The following is a 21,776-nucleotide window of genomic DNA, read 5'->3' on the forward strand; positions in this document are numbered from 1 at the left end:
CGAACATGACCATATTTGACCGCAAAGTGTTTATATAAAATCAGTAGGTTTTAATCATTTAATCCCTGTAGCACAGTGTATTTATAAATGTGAGTGTGTGTGTTTCTTTGCAATTTCTTAAAAAATATTTAAGATCTAAAAAAATAGAAAATTGAGGGGCAAAGGATGAGGAGGTTCAAATCTCTTTGAGTTTTGGGTTTTTGCTTGGCCTTTAACAGCTAATTTTTTGTTGTTATTGGTTTTTTCTCATTCAAATATTGTTTTTCTTTTCATTAGATTTCTAATAATATTTATTGATTTGTTGTTTTTGTTTTTTTCTCATTACTTAATAAATTTAAAGATAATAGTCTTATTAAATTGTTGTTGTTGTAAATTTCCTTTATATTCATTTGTTGTTTTTTGTTGTTCTTATTGCAGTTATTTTCAAAGAAGTTCATAACTTCTCTGGGTGTGTGTGTGATACTCTGGGTCCTTGATGTGATTGGTTGTTGCTGTTTAATTCTCTTCTTCCATAGGAATGTCAAATAATTCCGCAAACAATGGTGGCAACCGGGGCTTTGTTATCCTCAACCAATTACAATGGGCACTGTGTTTCAGACCCAATGCTCTCAGTTCGGGTATTTTAGCCTCCAACGCGGGCATCAGCTGTAGCGCCTGCGTTGTACCGTTACGTGATCGTACGATTTGTACGCGCAGCGCTTCCGTAATACGTTCTCGTGTTCGGGCGATCATTTTCGCCTCAGAGATGCCAGGTCGATCGGAGGCCAATAGGACCATGGCCGAGAAGAGGCCAATCTCAGTGTCACTGAGACCGTACACGTTGATGGTGTTGGCAAAATTGAACAGGGAGACCACAAAATCGGTCTGAAATAAAAGGAGAAAATTTGAAATTTTTTTTTTTGAAAAATATTTTTATTAAAAAAAATAAATATTTTATATTTTTTCTCTCAATACTCACATCATAAATAATTTCCAAATGTTGCCGCGTCAAATACGTGCCATCGTCGAAGGTCAGTGTGGAGTCGGTTATCAGACGGGCCACATGCGTTAGCCATGTCTCGAAGAAGCCCATTTTGATGAGTATCAGCTGATCGTCTTGCGTAAAATCACAGAATCCAGGTAAACGTTTGGCGAACTCGACAATGCGCTGGACGTTGGGTGTAACACGCGCCGCATACTGCTGCCAGAGCCACATCTTTTGAAATTCCATATTCTCCGATACTGAAGATATTAACTGTAAATGAGAAAGGGAGAAGGAGACGGAGAGAGAAGGGGGAGAGAGCTCATAAATGATAAATGGCAGAACAAAAGAACGAATGATTTCAAACACACAAATCAAGCGAGACAAATTGGCCAATGGTCGGCTGGCTGTTGAGTGGCTGGCTTGGCGGTAATGATGTAATAATCTAGGCCAAATTGAAATGTTACAACAAAAAGTAGAATGAGGTTTAAAGGTGGTGGTGTTGTTGTTGTTCGAAACAAAAGGCCTAAGGGGTTTTCGTTGTTTTGACCACCCAAATATAAATGGCCAAAAAATACTGAAATTATGAGAACTTATGAGAAATCCGTTAACATCAAAATGATTAATTATCTTGGAATCACCTCATATCCCACTGGAGTTCATTCAACCTGGCCCAAACAGATATTACAACACTATTTCAAGTTTACCGACATTTTGTCGCAAATTTCGAATCATTATTTTTGGGGGATTTTCCCTTCTACTTACACCATTGGGCGGTACATTTAAGGGTCGACGCATTAAATCTCTGGTCTGCTCCTCCGTATAGGCACAGTTCATGCGATGTGCCTGCGATACGCACATAATCACATCGTAGACGGTCAGATCGGTGCCACCATTATTGCCGGCCATCATAGAGGCCGTCGTCGTCGCCGCCACCGACGTTCCATCATGGCTGTGATTGTGTAGATGGACAGCCGCCGCAGCTGCTGCCGCCGCCGTCGCATGATGATGGTGGTGATGATGATGGTGCAGCGTCGCATGATGATGGTGATGATGATGTGGGTGACCTTCGTGAACGGTATTCAATTGCTGTGAATTCATATTCGACCCATTGCCAATGCCGACGACCATGCCCCCGCCGCTACCGTTCGAGGGGCCGCCAACGCCGACGACCAATTGTGATGAGTTTGTGTTGTTGTTGTTGCTGGTGGCATTACAGCCGCCCAATTCGGATGGTGATGATGCTATGGAACACATTTGTGGCGTTTGTGGTGTATTCGGTGTTCCCGGTGTGCTGACACGCCGTAAATCACACGAATTGACTACAACTACAGCAGCGTTTGGATCCTCTGTGCTGGATGGCTGGCCGCCATTCAGCTCACGTGAACGTTTTGGTACGCGACCATAACGCACAGCTGGAAAGGGAGAGAGGGAAGAAGGGGTTTTGATTAGTAAAAGGATAAAAACAGATTTTTTTTTAAATAGCAATAATGGGAAGCTATTTATGTGGGCCTATGGGATAATTTTAGACCGATGGGTCTCATACAGAAAAAATCGTTCTGAGGATTTTTTTCTACAGACTTCTATGAATATTGATGATTTTTTTTTCTATAGAAAAAAGACTCCTCAGGGTATTGAGGAATTTTTTTCTATAGAAAAAAGACTCCTCAGGGTATTGAGGAATTTTTTTTTTTCTACTGAGGATTTTTTTCTAAAAAAGACTCCTCAGGGTACGGAGGAATTTTTTCTATAGAAAAAAGACTCCTCAGGGTACTGAGGAATTTTTTTCTATAGAAAAAAGACTCCTCAGGGTACTGAGGAATTTTTTTCTATAGAAAAAAGACTCCTCAGGGTACTGAGGAATTTTTTCTATAGAAAAAAGACTCCTCAGGGTACTGAGGAATTTTTTTCTATAGAAAAAAGACTCCTCAGGGTACTGAGGATTGAAAGATTCCTCAGGGTACTGAGGAATTTTTTCTATAGAAAAAAGACTCATCAGGGTACTGAGGAATTTTTTCTATAGAAAAAAGACTCCTCAGTATACTGAGGATTGAAAGACTCCTCAGGGTACTGAGGAATTTTTTTCTATAGAAAAAAGTGTCCTCAGGGTACTGAGGAATTTTTTTCTATAGAAAAAAGTGTCCTCAGGGTACTGAGGAATTTTTTTCTATAGAAAAAAGACTCCTCAGGGTACTGAGGAATTTTTTCTGTAGGAAAAAGTGTCCTGAGGATTTTTACTGTAGAAAAAAGTGTCCTCAGGTTCCCGATGAATTTTTTTTCTGTAGAAAAAAGTGTCTTCAGGGTCCTCACGATTTTTTTTCTATAGGAAAAACTCATCTTCGTCGCTTTGAAAAATTTTTTGTTTACAAAAGAACATTAAGGATGTTGTTCTATATTTTTGTTTTTTTTTCTTCGCCTTCTTTATCCTCCTTTTAACTGGCCACAAATTTAGGCCAAATTCAATTGAATTGGCATTTAAACAACGTCTGTCGGTGTGCTGACTTCAATGATTTGAGTTTCCAGCTAAGTAGTCGCGACGTTTGTTAAGCACTTTCCTACTTTGCTGCAGCCGGCGCGGCCGCCGATGCTGACGATGATGAAAAGTAGGCTATTGGATTGAAATGCAATGAATTTCTCTAGATTGCTTCCCATTCGCTTTTGAGTTGGCGGTGGTTTGGAAAACACGAGATGTTGTTTGCTATGACCATCCATCCATCATCACAGAATGTGTGTGTGTGTGAGTGTCTCTGAGAGTTGGAAGGTTGGTTGGCTGGTTGATTATCAGTTTGGTTTGGTTTAAAGTGATGTTGGCTTGGTTTGGTTTTTCCATTGGTATGACCAACGTAGCTTTAATCACTTGGGCTACTTTTCACTGAAATGACACTCGGGGCTACATGGCGGAAACATTACGTCCAAAAGTGGTAGTGAAACCAAAAAATTCCTTTAAAATTAAATTTGTTTTTGTTTTGCGAATCTCAGTGTGTGGTGGCCTAGTTAGGAGGATATTTAGAACGATTTTTTGATTTATTTATCTAACAAAATTTTGCGAAATAATTAAAGAATTTAGATCTTCGAGTGAGCTATAAAATGGTGCTATTAAATTATATATGTATTTTAAATATTGTTTTTGATTTATTTTCTTTCTTTTTGCATTAAAAAATCTCCTTGTGTTTCCTTAGAGACCCAACATCGTTTTTTTGTGCAACCCAAGCAGAATAATGACGTTATTCCTATTTATTTTATCATCATACAGGCATGATGGGTTATAAAATATTTATTATGTATGTATGGCTGTGTGTGTGTCTGTCTTTGGACAATAAAAATCTGGTTTCTTTTTATTTCATCATGTATGCCTATATGTATGCATGTAGTAGTGCGTTCCACAAATCAATTCAGAATTCTGGGTCAATGTCCCAAACTGATAACACAATAAAAGAAAAAAATGGGAAATGAACAAACCCGAAATGTTCCAATTGGAGAAGAAGAAGAGGAAGACTTTTGGGGGGTTTTCTTTGATTTCTGTTTCTGGAACCGCATTTCTGCTTTTATTGTTGTATGTTTCCTTTTTGTTTATTTGGGATATTAGGGAATTGTGCAATACCACAAAATAGATATAAATTTTATAATTGAAACGATAATGGAATATTGATTTTAATAAAAACCAGTAAGGAAAGCAGTAAAGCCGGACGGGACCGACTATATGATACCCTTCACCACTATGGGTATATTCAACAGATAATATAAATATGAACCGACTTAGATTCATTCACATACATAGCATTCTGTAATCTATATAAACTCTTCATTTCGATAGAAATGAGAAAAAAAATCGATTTAAAAGAAATCTCAATCGGGCACTCGTTGATTATTTGAAACCCAATAAACATGAAGTCGGTCGAATATATGGGCTATGTAAACATTTCTACAAAAAACAATTACGTCACTCTATACTCAATTTTGTACGTTATGCCAAATTTAGCGCCAATATGCCAAAAATGAGGAATTTGGGGCACCACTTAATTAAAATCGGACGAAAATATGAATGGAAGCTATATCTATACTGATTTCAAGGAAACTTGTCACAGTTAGTTTATACTACTTTTAGCACGTTTTGGATTCATCGGCCATATTTTGGGTCCTTGGTACAGCATTTCCTACAATTCGAAAGGTATATAGGGTCATCTTTTTAGACTCAATTCAGTACGCTTTTCCAAATTTCGCCCAAAATCGAAAGATATACACATTTACATTAAATCGGACGAAAATATATATGGGAGCTATATCTAAATCTGAACCGATTTTCATGAAACTTAGCACACATCATTCTAGACCTAATTCCTTACGCTGTGCCAAATTTCGTGCAAACCGAAAGGCATATAGGGACTTTGGTACACCATTTACCTTAAATCGGAAGAAAATATATGTGGGAGTTATATCTAAATCTGAACCGATTTTCACGAAACATGACACACATTATTCTAGACCTGATTCATTACACTGTGCCAAATTTCGCGCAAATCGAAAGATATATAAGGACTTTGGTGGACCATTTACACTAAATCGGACGAAAATATATATGGGTCCTATATCTAAATCTGAACCGATTTTCACGAAACTTGACACACATCATTCTATACTCAATTCAGTATGCTGTGACAAATTTCGTGCAAATCGAGATATTTAGGGACTTTGGTGCACCATTTACCTTAAATCGGACGAAAAAATATATGGGTCCTATATCTAAATCTAAACCGATTTTCACGAAACTTGACACATATCATTCTATACTCTATTCAGTATGCTGTGCCAAATTTAGTGCGAAAGGTATATAGGGTCATCTTTTTAGACTCAATTCAGTACGCTTTTCCAAATTTCGCCCAAATCAAAAGATATATAGGGACTTTGGTGCACCATTTACCTTAAGTCGGACGAAAATATATATGGGAGCTATATCTAAATCTGAACCGATTTTCATGAAACTTGACACACATCATTCTATACTCAATTCAGTATGCTGACCCAAATTTCGTGCAAATCGAAAGATATATAGGGAATTTTGGGCAGCATTTACCTAATATCGGATGAAAATATATATGGGAGCTATATCTAAATCTGACCCGATTTTCACGAAACTTAGTACACATCATTCTAGACCCAATTCATTACGCTATGCCAAATTTCGTGCAAATCGAATGATATATAGTGACTTTGGTGCACCATTTACCTTAAATCGGACGAAAATATATATGGGAGCTATATCTAAATCTGAACCGATTTTCACGAAACTTAGCACACATCATTCTAAGCTTAATTTAGTACGCCGTGCCAAATTTCGTGCAAATCGAAAGATATATAGGGAATTCGGTGCACCATTTACCTTATATCGGATGAAAATATATATGGGAGCTATATCTAAATCTAAACCGATTTTGACGAAACTATGCACACATCATTCTATACTCAATTCAGTATGCTGTGCCAAATTTCGTGCAAATCGAAAGATATTTAGGGACTTTGGTGCACCATTTGTCTTAAATCGGAAATATATATCTAAATCTGAACCGATTTTGACGAAATTTTACATACATCATTCTACACTCCATTCAGTACGCTGTGCATAACTTCGTGCAAATCGAAAGATATTTATGGACTTTGGTGCACCATTTACCTTAAATCGGACGAAAAAATATATGGGAGCTATTTCTAAACCTGACCCGATTTTCAGGAGTCGTAGAAAAATATATTCTAGGCTTAATTCAGTACGCTGTGCCAAATTTCTTGCAAATCGAAAGATATATAGGGAATTTGGTGCACCATTTATTTTATATCGGACGAAAATATATATGGGAGCTACATCTAAATCTGAACCGATTTTCTCCAATTTCCATAGGGTTCGTTCTTGGGCCAAACAAATGAGCTGTGCCAAATTGCATCCAATTCGGATCATAAATACGACCTGTACTTTGTTTACAATTTAACATGGACAGACAGACGGACGGGCATGCATAAATCGACTCAGAAAGTGATTCCATGCATATGCTCAAAAGTAACCATGTGTCTATCTCGTTTAATTTTGCCTGTTACAAACATATGCACAAAGACATAATACCCTGTACCACAGTGTGGTGAAGGGTATAAAAACCAGTTAGCGGAGCAGTATAGTCGGACGGGGCTGACCATATGATACCACACACAACTTCCATGAACATCGAACTTTATGTGGTACTACATTCTGAGCATGGGCAATATTTCGCGATGTTTGCACCCTCTTGACACACTAGACGACAACAAATTTTACCAATATTCAGTACAGTCCTTCTAATTACTTGTCCAGATTCCCTTCACCGTGGGTTTGTTTTGTGATGTTCGGCATTCAATTGTAGTCTGTAGATCGACTCGTAAAAAAACAAATTAAGTTTTCGGTCCACTTCATCCCCATATTATTATCTGATCATTACCGAAAATTATAGTCGTTGTCCTTGACCATACTTGGATCCTCTTGGAAATTTTCAAAGCGATGACCGCTCTATTTCCGACCTGTCAATATTTACGAATAACTCACACATCCGATAGCATACGACAATATAATTTGTACCAATTTAAAGGTCATGACTCCCCTTGGATATAATATCAACTTCTCGGATCTATGTCCTTCAGGAGTAAATATATACGCTATAGAATAAAAATTTTGTAATTTTTCACACAAAATTCAGGGTCCATTTAACCAGCAAAATATTGACCGACCCTTATCAAAGTAGGCATGCTTATTCTTTGGCCCGATCCGTTTCTCCATGTATAAATTCGCGATGTTTAGGCCATAATTGCGGACTCTGGAGCTAACAGAAAAACCAACAAAAATTAAGTATTTGGTCCATTTCATCCCCTAAATATTAACCGATCTTTAGCAAAAACAATAGGGTCTTCATTGGGCCGAACCCATCATACATGCAAAATTTCGTGATGATTGCTCCATAACTGTGGCCTGTATCGTGTTTACAAAATATAATGGACAGACGGACGGACACACATGTCCAGATCGACTCAGCTAGTCGAGATAGGACGATCGGTGTACTTAAAGGTGGGTCTAGGACCAATATTTCGCGGCGTTACAAACTCTTGGGCCTGCACAAAACTATAATACCCTGACAACATAGTTGTGTAGGGTATAAAAATATTCTAAAACATTGAAAATTCCCTCTTTAAAAATAAATTTAAAATATTAAAAAAAATTATTGATGTTGTTTCTTCTATGTATGATTTTTTTTATCCAAGATTCAATAAAATTTTGTAAGCCTCATTGTATAAATCTAATCTAAAAAAATATTTCAAAAAAATTTTTAGATTCACTATAAATTGAGAAAAACAAATAGTTTTATAAAAAAATAATTTTAGAAATTTAAAAAAAAAATTATCAAAAATCCGAATGCAACATATTAATCAAAAGCCCGACAGCCAGAAACAGATTTGGCAAATGTTTGGCATTTGTATCACAGAATTTTTACACCGTCAAACAGACACACATTGGGTATTTTGGCAAATGAAAGCCCCCCAACTCATCCTCCTGTGATATATTCAAAAATTGTGTTAAGAATTTTGAAAAATGTTGACAGGTATTTTTTGTTGTATATATTTTTTTTGTTTTGAAAAATGTGCAATTTTCATGCTTGACGAGTCAATTTGGCTGAAAATGAGAGCTATATAGAATATTCTATACTGACGGACATATATATATATGTGTACAAATATAATAATATATCTACATATATATCTACATACAATGTATGTCTGTACATTAGCCACAATGAATCTGATCATTGGCAGTATTGACAATGGATGCAGCCAACCAAGAATGCTGGCTGGCAGGCAGGCAAATGGGATGGATGTGTCGCAGGCGTCGCATGACAGTTTAACGCCAGCAAATAGAACAACAGCATCGTCATCGGCAGAAGTAGCAAAAACTGTGTGAAAAAAACAGCAGCAACAACAACAACATCAGCAACAGAATCTTGGTGAACTATATGTTGCATGTTGTGAGGCTGGGTGTTGGTGTGTGTGCGTGTCCGCATGTTTGATGTCTGGTCTGCCTTGTCTGTCGTCGATAATACCTCCACTTGTCATTTGTGATAATTCGCAACACCTAGCCAGGCTGCAACAAATCGTGACAACAAATCAACCGGGCGGGGAGTAGAGATTAGCAAAAGTAATGAAGATTTCACGTTTGGTTTGTCGTGGCCATCACAGACAGATTTAATTTTTTTTTTGAAAAAAAGTCAAAATGCTTGCCAAAATATTTTTTTTTTCGAAAAAAATGAAGACAATTTATTTAGCATCTCAATTTTATTTTTGAAATTTCTGTTTTTATTTCTCACAAGAAAAGAAAACTTGGGTGCACTGACCTATAATTAATTTTTGTGATTGTCGAAAAAATATGTTAATGAAGGACTTAAGTATACAACAACAAAAAAAGAAAGAAATAAAAATCAGGCAGTTAGTATATGCCCAACACCATTTTCAGGAGGGAATATAACCGAAAAAATATTTTTAAAAAATCCACGAATTTGTAATTGTTAAAAAAATAAATTAAAAATATATATATATATATATATTTTTAAATTTACTCATAAAATTTAGAGAACATATCCCTGAAAAATATTCGTTCAAAAATCAAGCCTTTGGAAAATGTGTGACCTAAAAAATATGGAACCTCGATAAGGAATTCTCATTATACCCTTCACCACACTGTGGTACAGGGTATTATGTCTTTGTGAATATGTTTGTAACAGGCAAAAGGAAACGAGATAGACACATGGTTCCTTTTGAGAATATAAATAGAATCACTTTCTGAGTCGATTTATGCATGTCTGTCCGTCCGTCAGTAGATGTTAAAATGTAAACAAAGTACAGGTCGAATTTTTGATTCGAATTGGATGAAATTTGGCACAGCTCATTTATTTGGCCGAAGGACGAACCCTATTAAAATTGGGAAAAATCGGTTCAGATTTATATATAGCTCCAATATATATTTTCGTCCGATATAGGCACCAAAGTCCCTATATATCTCTCGATTTGTACGAAATTTGGCATAGAGTACTCAATTAGGTCCAGAATGATGTGTGCTAAGTTTCGTGAAAATCGGTTCAAATTTAGATATAGCTCCCATCAGGGACGTATATTTTCGTCCGATTTAAGGTATATGGGACACCAAAGTCTCTATATATCTCTCGATTTACACGAAATTTGATTTTTTTTCACAGTAAATTTATGTTTGCAAAGCGAAGTTTTTCATTTTGTACTACCGGGCCCCCCCGAAATGAAATCCTGTGTACGTTGCTGGCTCCCATGTATATTTTCGTCCGATTTAATGTAAATGGTGCACCAAAGTCACTATATATCTCTCGATTTGCACGACATTTGGCATGATGTACTATATTAAGTCGAGAATGATGTGTGTTAAATTCCGAGAAAATCGGTTCACATTTGGATATAGCTCCCATATATATTTTCGTCCGATTTAAGGAAAATGGTGTACCAAAGTCCCTATATATATTTCGATTTGCACGAAATTTGGCATTGGGTACTGAATTATTTCCAGAATGATGTGTGCTAAGTTTCGTGAAAATCGGTTCAGAGTTAGATATAGCTCCCATATATATTTTCGTCCGATTTAAGGTATATGGGACACCAAAGTCTCTATATATCTCTCGATTTACACGAAATTTGGCATAAGGTACTGAATTTAGTCCAGAATGATGTGTCCTAAGTTTCGTGAAAATCGGTTCAGATTTAGATATAGCTCCTATATATATTTTCGTCCGATTTAAAGTAAATGGCGCACCAAAGTCCCTATATATCTCTCGATTTGCACGAAATTTGGCATAAGGTACTAAATTTAGTCCAGATTGATGTGTGCCAAGTTTCGTGAAAATCGGTTCAGATTTAAATATAGCTCCCATATATAGTTTTGTCCGATTTTATGTGAATGGTGCACCAAAGTCCCCATATATCTCTCGATTTGCACGACATTTGGCATGATGTACTATATTAAGTCGAGAATGATGTGTGTTAAATTCCGAGAAAATCGGTTCACATTTGGATATAGCTCCCATATATATTTTCTTCCGATTTAAGGAAAATGGTGTACTAAAGTCCCCAGACATCATTCGATTTGCACGAAATTTGGCATAAGGTGCTGAATTTAGTCCAGAATGATGTGTGTTAAATTTCGAGAGAATCGGGTCAGATTTAGATAGAGCTCCCACATACATTTTCGTCCGATTTAAGGAAAATAGTGTACTAAAGTCCCCATATATCATTCGATTTGCACGAAATTTGGCATTGGGCACTGAATTAGGTCCAGAATGATGTGTGCTAAGTTTCGTGAAAATCGGGTCAGATTTAGATATAGCTCCTATATATATATATATATATATATATTCGTCTGATTTAAGGAAAATGGTATACTAAAGTCCCCATATATCATTCGATTTTTACGAAATTTGGCATAAGGTACTGAATTAAGTCTAGAATGATGTGTGCCAAGTTCCATGAAAATCGCTTCAGATTTAGATATAGCTCCCATATATAGTTTTGTCCGATTTAAGGTAAATGGGGCACCAAAGTCCCTAAATATTTTTCGATATGCGCGAAATTTGGCACAGCGTAATGAATTAGGTCTAGAATGATGAGAGTTAAATTTCCTGAAATAGGTTTGGATTTAGATATAGCTTCTATGACCAATCGGTTGCAGAATGACATGTTTATTGATCCAATTTCATTTTACTGGTCCTTTAAAAATGCGATGTTTTTTTAGGATTCATCTGTTGAATATACCCAAAGTGGTGAAGGGTATCATATGGTCGGCCCAGTCCGGCTTCACTACTTTCCATAGTGGTTTATATTAAAATAGTTATCTGATTTGTTCCGCGTTTTGGGTTGGATTCTAAGAATTTTTGTAATCATTATACCTGTGGAGGATTTTGAGATAAAAATTATTTGGTGATGGCCTTATATAATTGTAACCTCTAAATTGCAGTATTTTGGGGATGTTCCATCCTACCACGCGTCGTCAATATTGGTCCACATTTTTGGGTTTTTTCTAAAAAAATTCTGAAATTTGTATTTCATGTATATCGGCAGGATTAGATGCCTCCATATAATGACAATTCCTGAAGGGAAGAATTGAGATACATAACTAAAATATTGGGTTCGGTCATATAACGGTCATTAATTAGACATAGCCCTCATATAATGTTAACCCCAAATATTCGCTAAATTCTACACTATTTAATCAATATTGGTCCCCCTTGAGGCATAGCCTCATATAATTTTGCAATCTAAATTGCAGTAGTTTGAGGAATGTATACTCTACCATGCGTTATTAGTATCACTCCAGGGGTTTCAGAAAAATCCCCTTTAAAAATTGCTGACATTTTTATTTGGTGTACATAAGGTTTTACATAAATCAAGCCTTTGAAGAATTAGCGGTATAGGTTCACTTATTTGCACTTAACGCTTTTTCACTTGTTAGAGTCTTAAAAAATCCTTTTTCCTAATGTTTTGGAAATGGTGTAGAGGATTTTCGGTAAAATGCAAAAAAAAAATTTCTTCTGCGAAAAAAATTTAAATATTTAAAAATTTTGAACGAAAACGGAAATAGCCAATTAAATAAAAATTCATAATTTCTGCGTTCGTGAAAGTTCAAGGACCAATTAACCAGAAAAACATACCAACGAAGTTAATCACGCTTATTAATCTTTGCCATGTGGCTAATAGAACGGCCAAGTTAAATGAATTCATTTTTGTTAATACAAAGAAAATAACAAAATGGCAACAACAACAACAACTTTAATAAAATGGCCAACATCCATTAGTGGCAGAAATCAAATGAAGACATCACCGTACGCTGCAACATTGGTTGCAGTTGCAAACCGACCACAAATTAAGTTATTTCATCCTTCTTCATCATCCTCTTCCTTTTTTTCATAGACAACTAGAAAATCCCATTAACTATGGCCTAAAGTGGGATGATGGGTAGCTTTTAAAGCAATTGAATCTGCTGCTAATGCATGTCGTCCATGGCGAACGTCTCGTCGGTAGTGTGGTTGGATGCTTTGTGTTAGCGGACATGGGATGGATGGAAATGAGGGCACTCAAATGCATGTTGGCCTAAATTGATTGGACTGAACCAATTAATTGTTGGTACTCTCAAATGGAATAATGTTAAGTTGGGAGGGAAGATGAAGATAACGTGGAGATGAATAGATGTGGCTTCTAAAAATGGGCAATTGTTTGGCCTCTTTAAATGGAATTTATTAATCAGAGCGTGTTCTTATATAGGTTCAAAAGAGTCACGCTTATAAATATTAAAAAAATGCGCCTTTGGTAGTCTTTGAAAACCTATTTAAAAAAAAACCACGCCTTAGGACAGTTTGGAAAAATATTCTTTAAAAATTCACGCCTTAAAAAATATTCTTTGACAAAATCCACGCCCTATTGGTATCATAAAAAAATATATATAATATTGAGTAGTCCTTCAAAAATATTTTTTTTAAACGTCCACGCCTTGGGTAGTCCTTCATAAATATTTTTTAAAAAATCCCCGCCTTGAGTAGTCCTTCAACAGTCCTTTATAAAAAATCCACGCCATAGTTGGGCCTTGAAAAAAGTATTCTTTAAAATATTCACGCCATAGTGTGGCCTTCAAAAAAATATATTAAAATATAAACCAGTAAGGAAAGTAGTAAAGTCGGACGGGTCGATTATATGATACCGTACACCACTTTGGGTATATTCAGCAGATGAAACCTAACAGCAGATGAATCCTAACAGACGTCGCATTTTTAAAGGACCAGTAAAATGAAATTGGATCCATAAACATGTCATTCTGCAACCGATACTAAATTTTTCATTTGGTCAGATATAGAAGCTATATCTAAATCTGAACCGATTTCCAGGAAACTTAACACACATCATTCTACATCCATTTCATTACGCTGTGCCAAATTTCGTGCAAATCGTAAGATATATAGGGCCTTATTGCACAATTTACTTTAAATCGGACGAAAATATATATGGGAGCTATATCTAAATCTGAACCGATTTTCAGGAAACTAAACACACATCATTCTAGACCTAATTCATTACGCTGTGCGAAATTTAGTGAAAATCGTAAGATATATAGGGACTTTGGTGCACAATTTACTTTAAATCGGACGAAAATATATATGGGAGCTATATCTAAATCTGAACCGATTTTCAGGAAACTTAACACACATCATTCTAGACCTAAATCATTACGCTGTGCCAAATATCGTGCAAATCGAAAGTTATATAGGGGCTTTGGTGGACCATTTACATTAAATCGGACGAAAATATAAATGGGAGCTACATCTAAATCTGAACCGATTTTCAGGAAACCTAACACACATCATTCCAGATCTATTTAATTACGCTGTACCAAATTTCGTGCAAATCGAAAGATATATAGGAACTTTGATGCACCATTTACATTAAATCGGACGAAAATATATATGGGAGCTATATCTAAATCTGAACCGATTTTCAGGAAACTTAACCGATTTTCAGGAAACTAAATCTGAACCGATTTTTCCCAATTTCAATAGGGTTCGTTTTTGGGCCAAATAAGTGACCTATGCCAAATTTCATCCAAATCGGATCAGATTCTTAAACCAATGAGCGGTGCAGTATAGTCGGAGGGGGCCGACCATATGATGCCCTACACAACTTCCACGAAAATCTAACATTCTGGGGTTCTATATTCTGATCTTGGCAATATTTCGCGATATTTGCACCCTCTTGACCGGCTAGAGGTCAGCAAATATTACTAATATTGACTACAGATTCCATTCACGGTGGGTTGGGTTGTAATGTTCGGCTTTCAATTGTGGCCTATAGATCGACTAAAAAACACCAAAAATTTAAGTTTTCGGTCTAATTCATCTCAAAATTAGTATCTGATCATCGCCTAATCATAGCCGTAGTAGTTGACCATACCTGGATCCTCATGGAAAATTTAAAAGCGATCAGCGCTATATTTCTGCCCTCTAGTGTGGTAATGGTTTACTGAATACTATATCAATACGTAAGCACTTGTAAATATTTACGTGTATCTCCCACATCCGAGTACATACGACAATATAATTGGTATCATTTTAAAGGTTAACCACTCCTCTTCGATGTACTATCAACTTCTCGGGTCTATGTCCTTCAGGAGTAAACATATACGCCATAGAATACAAATTTTGTAATTTTTCACACAAAAGTCGGGCTCTATTTGACCCGCTAAATAATAACAGATATTTATCAAAACATACATGCTTATTCTCTGGCCCGATCTCGTTCTCTATGTAAAATTTCGCGATGTTTGGACCATAATTGCAGCCTCTGGAGCGACCAGAAAATCAGACAAAAATAAAGTTTTTGGTCCAAAAACCATAGGGGTCTTCATTGGCCAGAACCCATCCTGCATGCAAAATTTCGTGAAGATTGGTCCATAACTGTGGCCTGTATTGTGTTTACAAATTATAATGGACGGACGAACGGACGGACGGACACACATGTCTAGATCGACTCAGCTAGCCGAGATATGACGATCGGTATACTTAAAGGTGGGTCTAGGACCAATATTTCGCGGCTTTACAAACTTTTGGGGCTGCACAAAGCTATAATACCCTGACAACAAAGTTGTGTAGAGTATAAAAATCCACTCCATAGGTAGTCCTTGAAAAATATTCACTAAAAAAAATCACGACTTAATGGGACTTTGAAAAAATATTCTTTTAAAAAAATCCACGCCATAGTTAAAAAATATTCTGTAAAAAATCCACGCACTAATCGGACCTTGAAATTTTTTTTAATCCACGGCGTAGTGGAACCTTGAAAATTTTTTTTTAATCCACGGCGTAGTGGAACCTTGAAATTTTTTTTAATCCACGGCGTAGTGGAACCTTGAATAACTTTTCTTAAAAAAATCCACGGCTTGGGCAGGCCTTGAAAAATATTGTATACAAATTTCATGCCTTAGTGGGGCCTTGAAAAAATATTGATTAAATAATCCATGCCTTGGGTAGTCCTTGAAAAATATTGTTTTCAAAATCCATGACTTAGTGGGGTCTTGAAAAAATATTCGTTAAAAAATCCACGCCATAGTGGGGCTTTGAATAACTATTCTTGTTTAAGGGGACCCCCCATTCTCAGGGTCAAATTTTTTTTGATTTAATTCGAATCCACACTAATTCAAGAATGCCCCTACAAAATTTCAAATGAAAATCTCAAGAACCCTTGAAGATATAGCCGATTTATTGTGTCAGCATTAAATGACGGCTAAAGGGCTTCTCAAAGTTTAAACGCGTTTTTCTCTTTTGCGAATGGCGGGCACGATAACTCAAAAACTACTAATCGAATCGGTTCCAAATTTTGACACGTTTCTCTGGGAGTGTATAGCTCTCGTATGAACTAGGATAAAGCCAATCGGTGAAGAACTTCCTTATTTTTTGACTTGGGTTTTGGTAAAAAATCGGCGATTTTCCAAAAATATTTTTTCCGAGGTCCTCCATTTTGTTAATTTTAGAGTGAAGTCAATAATCCTAGTTCATACGAGAGCCAGACAGGTACTCTTTCTAACACCGTTGGAATTTTCGGATTCCGATGTTCCAGTGAGGAGTTATCGTGCCCGCCATCAAAAATAAGGACTTTTCTTTAATTACAAAAAAACAACAACAAAAAATGTTTGTAAATTATTTTTTTTCTATTTTAAATCTTCAATTATATATATATGGGCAATATTGCCAATTTTTTAACATAGCTGAAGCGGAGGGAATTACTTAAGTATATGAAAAAAAGTGAATAGTTTTGGGTTAATTGATCTGTCGTTGCAAACTGCTCATGATATTGACCTCCAAACTTTATTCTGGTGGAAGCTGTGTCTACTTTAATGTAAAAAAATGTGTAAAAACAGGTTGAGGCGAACCAGTTTTTTATGTTCTCTATCGATTTGTGATTAAGCCACTCATTTCACTAGCTTCCTGTCAAAGTAAAACTAGAAGCCAACAAAATGGGGACTACGCCCCTTATGTATCATTTTTCAAAATTTTCACTGCATCTACCTTTAAATGATGCTGACATTTTGAAGCTCGATTTTGAGTGTTTTTTTAATTTTACTTCTAGCTTTAATACGCAAACAGGAATTTATAAAAATCAATTATAAGATTATTGTAGTCGCGAATCTGCGTAATTTGATATGTATTTTGTGTATGTAGTATGCACAGCTTCAGAGTAATACTCATCCGAAGGTGCGAATTTTGTGCGATCAAATTTCTAAAAAAACCTATACGGATTTTGATCTTTTTCGAAAAGAGAACTTTAAAAAATTCAGCCGAAAGAGAGATGTACGCAATTTATCTCAAAAATAGATTGTGATGGCACATCCATGGTTCTTAATGGACCACATTCAAATGGTATAGATCGATGTATTTTTTTAGGGTGCACACCGAAATCGGATGCGCGTTAATGGCATATGGAGTTTTCGGAAATTATTCGCGTTTTACGATTTTTTGGGTACCTCAATGTAACGTGCGGCACATCTTAGCCGTCAAATGAAATTTCGCAAAATATATATGGATTGGAAGATAAACTTCTGTACTTCGTGGAAACCGCATGCGCATCAAATGATTTTGAGAATTACGCGATTTACACGCAATTTAAAATGTATATTTTATAATATTATTTTATTTTAAGATTTATTCCTATTTATAGAATTCTAAAATTTATAGGAACGGTCTTGATATAATCCGCAAGGTGTATACTTATACACAAAAAGTGATTATTAATATATATGTCAATTTTTCAGCGAAATTCGGGTAAAATAGCAGAATAACCCCAACAGTTTTTTTTCTGAAATTTCTTGTATACAATTAAAAAAATAAATATGATGACATTATTTTTTCGAACCAAAAACAGATATTTTTCCTCAATATCTTGTTTTGTTGTCGCTTTGATTTAGAAACCGCTACACGGACTTGTCTGATTTTGATATCATTTGATTCACCATGGTGTTTAGATTATGTAGATATTTTTAAATTATTTTTTAGGTGTGTGTATGTCATCAATATAATGAAAATATCGATGTAATTTCCTATATTTTATTTATTTTTCTCATATTTCGCGAAGAAGTGCAACTTTATCGCGATTATTATAATATATTTACATTCTTATTTTACGGAGGAAGATATAAATCAACGTTTTTGGTCAATATAATAAACGGCGTAATTTTAAGACTTTTTTCTTATTCCAAAAATTAAAACCTCGATAACTTTTGCGCGCATCAACCAAAAATTTTATCGCGAACGGTTTCGGAGTCAGAACATTTTTCTCTATATGTGTACCAAAAATCATTGATGTGCCACAAAAACAAAAAAGATGATTTTTTGAAAATGGAATATTAAAAAATTGGCAATATTGCCCATATATATATATATATATATGTATGTAAAGTTACAAACCTTAACAAGCATTGGTATTGATTTACCAGCCCATTGAAAATCTTGAAAAATTCAAATCGAGAATGGGGGGGGGGGGGGGTGTTCCCTTAAATTATTACCAACCTTTGAACATCTCTAAAAAATATTATTTACTAAAATCACACCTTTGGGGCTTTTAAAAATATATTTTAAAAAAATAAATTTGAAAAATATTATTTTTCTCTAATTTTCCGCTATTGCATCCCATTCAAATTCAGTTTTCCACCAACATAACAAAACAAGTAAACAAATCCACAAAAAAAAATTAACTCCTTTTTTTAAATCTACTTAACCCATTATCTTTGTAACCTAAAGAATATCTGTGTGCTGTGTGTGTAGTTGTAATCAAACAAAACAAAATTTGAATATTTTACACAAGCAGTACAATGACCCCTTCATACTATAAGCAAACAAACAAACAACCAAACATACCTACAAGACATATTTACCTACTAGCGACAGATAGCTGCTACAGATTGAGGTCATTCGGCTGTAGTATGGCATGCAGCTTACATGGTTACTGATGTGAGGTACAAACAAACCGAACGGCCATCCGACAGACTGACATACATACATTTAATCTCATATAATTAGAACTCAATTACAGGCTGGTGAGTAACAACAACAACAAAACAAAAAACCTAACGAAGTTATAGCAAATAAAACAAATAGCAGCAGCAACAATAACAACAAAGTAGTAATTGTTACTATTTCTAGTACTGGCAGTTAAAAAAAATATTTCACTATTCAAATACAAGAAAAAAAAAACAAACCAACAACAATAAAAAATAAAAACAAAAAACAAACCAATGTTCTCGTTATCGTTGCAGCCGCAGCCACCACACAATAGTGGCAGCAGCAACGGCTGCTACTGCTGCAATAGTAACAGCAACGACAACAACAATAACTACATTGTATGTTGCAAAGAATTGTGTCAAACAACCACAAATTCAAACCATAGCCACAAACACACAACCACACACACACACACAGTTACACATCTCGCCACACCAACAACAAACACCGGTACTCACAAGAATGACCTGGTTTTCCGAAAATTAAAATAGACATGAATGGTGTGGTGATGGTGGTGTGCTGTTTGGTATGTAGGTATTGATGTACATATAGATGATATAGTATGTAGATATTTGTATGTCGCTATATGGTACACCTTTGTGCACCTCCCCCCTCTCTACACATCGGTTGTTGTAATGCAAACAAGTTACTTTACGATACTTACACGTTACCTACCGACCAACTAAAAGTTAACAAATTGAAAGTTTTGTTTAACCCATTGTGTGCACATTCCGCCCCTACTTAATTTTATAGAGGGGGCAGGATGGGTAATTGTACTCAGAGTTTAAAATTGGACCATAAACCATAACAAAAGATCTGCTGGAGAAGAGGTACTTTGCTGAGATGTATGTAGCAAAAAACATGTTCTCTATTTCTGTGGGATAACTTCGAAACATTATTATTATTTTTTTTAATATTTTTAAAACTTCTTTTCTTTATTACAAATTATTTTAAGATTTCCTTAATTTTGTTTTTTTTTTTGATTTAGCTGGCTTGTGATAGAACTTTCGTTCCATAAGCCGAGCTTAAAAAAGATTTCCAGGCGCGTCGGTCTTTTGCGCAGTTTTTTTTTTTTTTTTAATTTGAAAGACCATATTCGGCAATATTGTCTTCCACTTGATCTTTCCATCTTATTCGCGGTCTTCCCCTTCTGCGTGAACAATCAACTGGTTCGCTTTTATATGCCTTCTGGGCTGGGACATCTTCATCCATTCTCACAACATGACCTAGCAATCGTAGTCGCTGCATATCAATACGTCTAATAATGTCGATGTCCGAGAATAACTGGTACAACTCATGGTTCATTCGACGGCGATATTCACCGTCAACGCAGATCGGCCCATAGATCTTTCGGAGAATTTTTTCTCTCAAGCTGCCTCATCAGCTTGCGTAAGTATCCATGCTTCAGATCCATATAACAGCACGGGTAGTATCTGCGTCTTGTAGAGTGTGAGTTTGGTCTGGCGGAAGGTGGCCTTGCTTTTGAGTTGTTTGGTCAGACCGTTTGACATCACTATCCTTCTCGGAATTTCAAAACTGATGCCATTCGTTTTATTTATGGCGGTACCAAGGTATTTAAAATCTTTGACTATCTCGAAGTTGTAGTTCGGAAGTTCCACAGTTGGTCCGAGTCTACTGGACGTTTTGCGCGTTGATACCATCAGCTTGGTCTTCTCGCCGTTCACTGCCAGACCCACTGTCGAATGCTGCTTTATTGTCGACGAATATAGGTGGAATGTGTCGATATTTTTCGTGAGGTTTTATTTCCCAGAAATTGGCGCTGAGTGAAAATCTGGTCAATTGTGGATTTGCAAGGTCTGAAGCCGCATTGGTATGGTCCAATAATGTCATTGACCATTGGCTTCAGTAGTTCAGACAGTATGTTGAATAACACTTTATATGCGATGGGAAGGAGACTTATTCCTCTATAGTTGGCACATATCGTCTTGTCTCCTTTTTTGTGCACGGGACACAGGATGCTGAGGTTCCAACCATTGGGCATGAATTCTTCTAGCCAAATTGTACTAATCAGCTGGTGCATGCTCCTTACCAGCATCTGACCACCAGTCTTGAATAGTTCGGCTTGTAACCCATCGGCACCCATCGGCATCGGCTTTATTATTCATCAGCCGATTGATTTATATTCAGACTTTATCTTGGCTAGGTGGTATACACTCTATACCGTCATCTATTATTGGTTTTGGGGTATCCTCTTTACCGCTACTATTTGATACCAGAAGTTTTCCAAAATGCTCCTTCCAGATCCTCTGCACGCTGTCTGTAACTGTCACCAGGTTTCCTTCTTTATCTCTACAGGAGGATGTGCCAGCACCAAAACCTTTCGTTTTGTGTTTTACCCGTTGGTAGAATTTTCGGACTTCATTCTGACTCCTGTACATCTTGATTTTCTCACGCTCGCGTTTTTCTTGTTCTTTCTTCTTTTTATACCCTACACAACTATGTTGTCAGAGTTTGTAACGCCGCGAAATATTGGTCCTAGACCCACCTTTAAGTATACCGATCGTCATATCTCGACTAGGGGAGTTGACCTAGACATGTGTGTCCGTCCGTGATGGGTTCTTGCCAATGAAGACCCCTATTGTTTTTGGTAAAGATCGGTTAATATTTAGGGGATGAAATAGATCAAAAACTTTATTTTTGTCTGATTTTCTTGTCGCTCTAGAGGCCGCAATTATGGGATC

At 36.1% G+C, this 21,776-nt stretch overlaps 1 protein-coding gene across 1 annotated transcript in view; it reads right to left on the reverse strand.

Moving 5' to 3' along the window:
* Positions 1-494: 494 nt before the first annotated feature.
* Positions 495-21,776, reverse strand: part of LOC133326499 (ecdysone-induced protein 78C) — an 80,972-nt gene continuing 59,690 nt past the window's right edge. The window contains exons 2-5 of the mRNA XM_061535122.1: positions 2,026-2,376; positions 1,727-1,869; positions 959-1,234; positions 495-864 (exon numbers count right to left, since the gene is read on the reverse strand). Of these exons, the coding sequence (XP_061391106.1) occupies positions 496-864; positions 959-1,234; positions 1,727-1,869; positions 2,026-2,376 (1,139 nt within the window). The 3' untranslated portion in view covers position 495. The remainder of the gene's footprint in view (positions 865-958; positions 1,235-1,726; positions 1,870-2,025; positions 2,377-21,776) is intronic.

The sequence above is a fragment of the Musca vetustissima genome, unplaced genomic scaffold, assembly GCF_032173495.1.
Source record: "Musca vetustissima isolate MV318-11 ecotype Yass unplaced genomic scaffold, APGP_CSIRO_Mvet_v1 utg21817, whole genome shotgun sequence".
In the NCBI taxonomy this organism is placed as follows: domain Eukaryota; kingdom Metazoa; phylum Arthropoda; class Insecta; order Diptera; family Muscidae; genus Musca; species Musca vetustissima.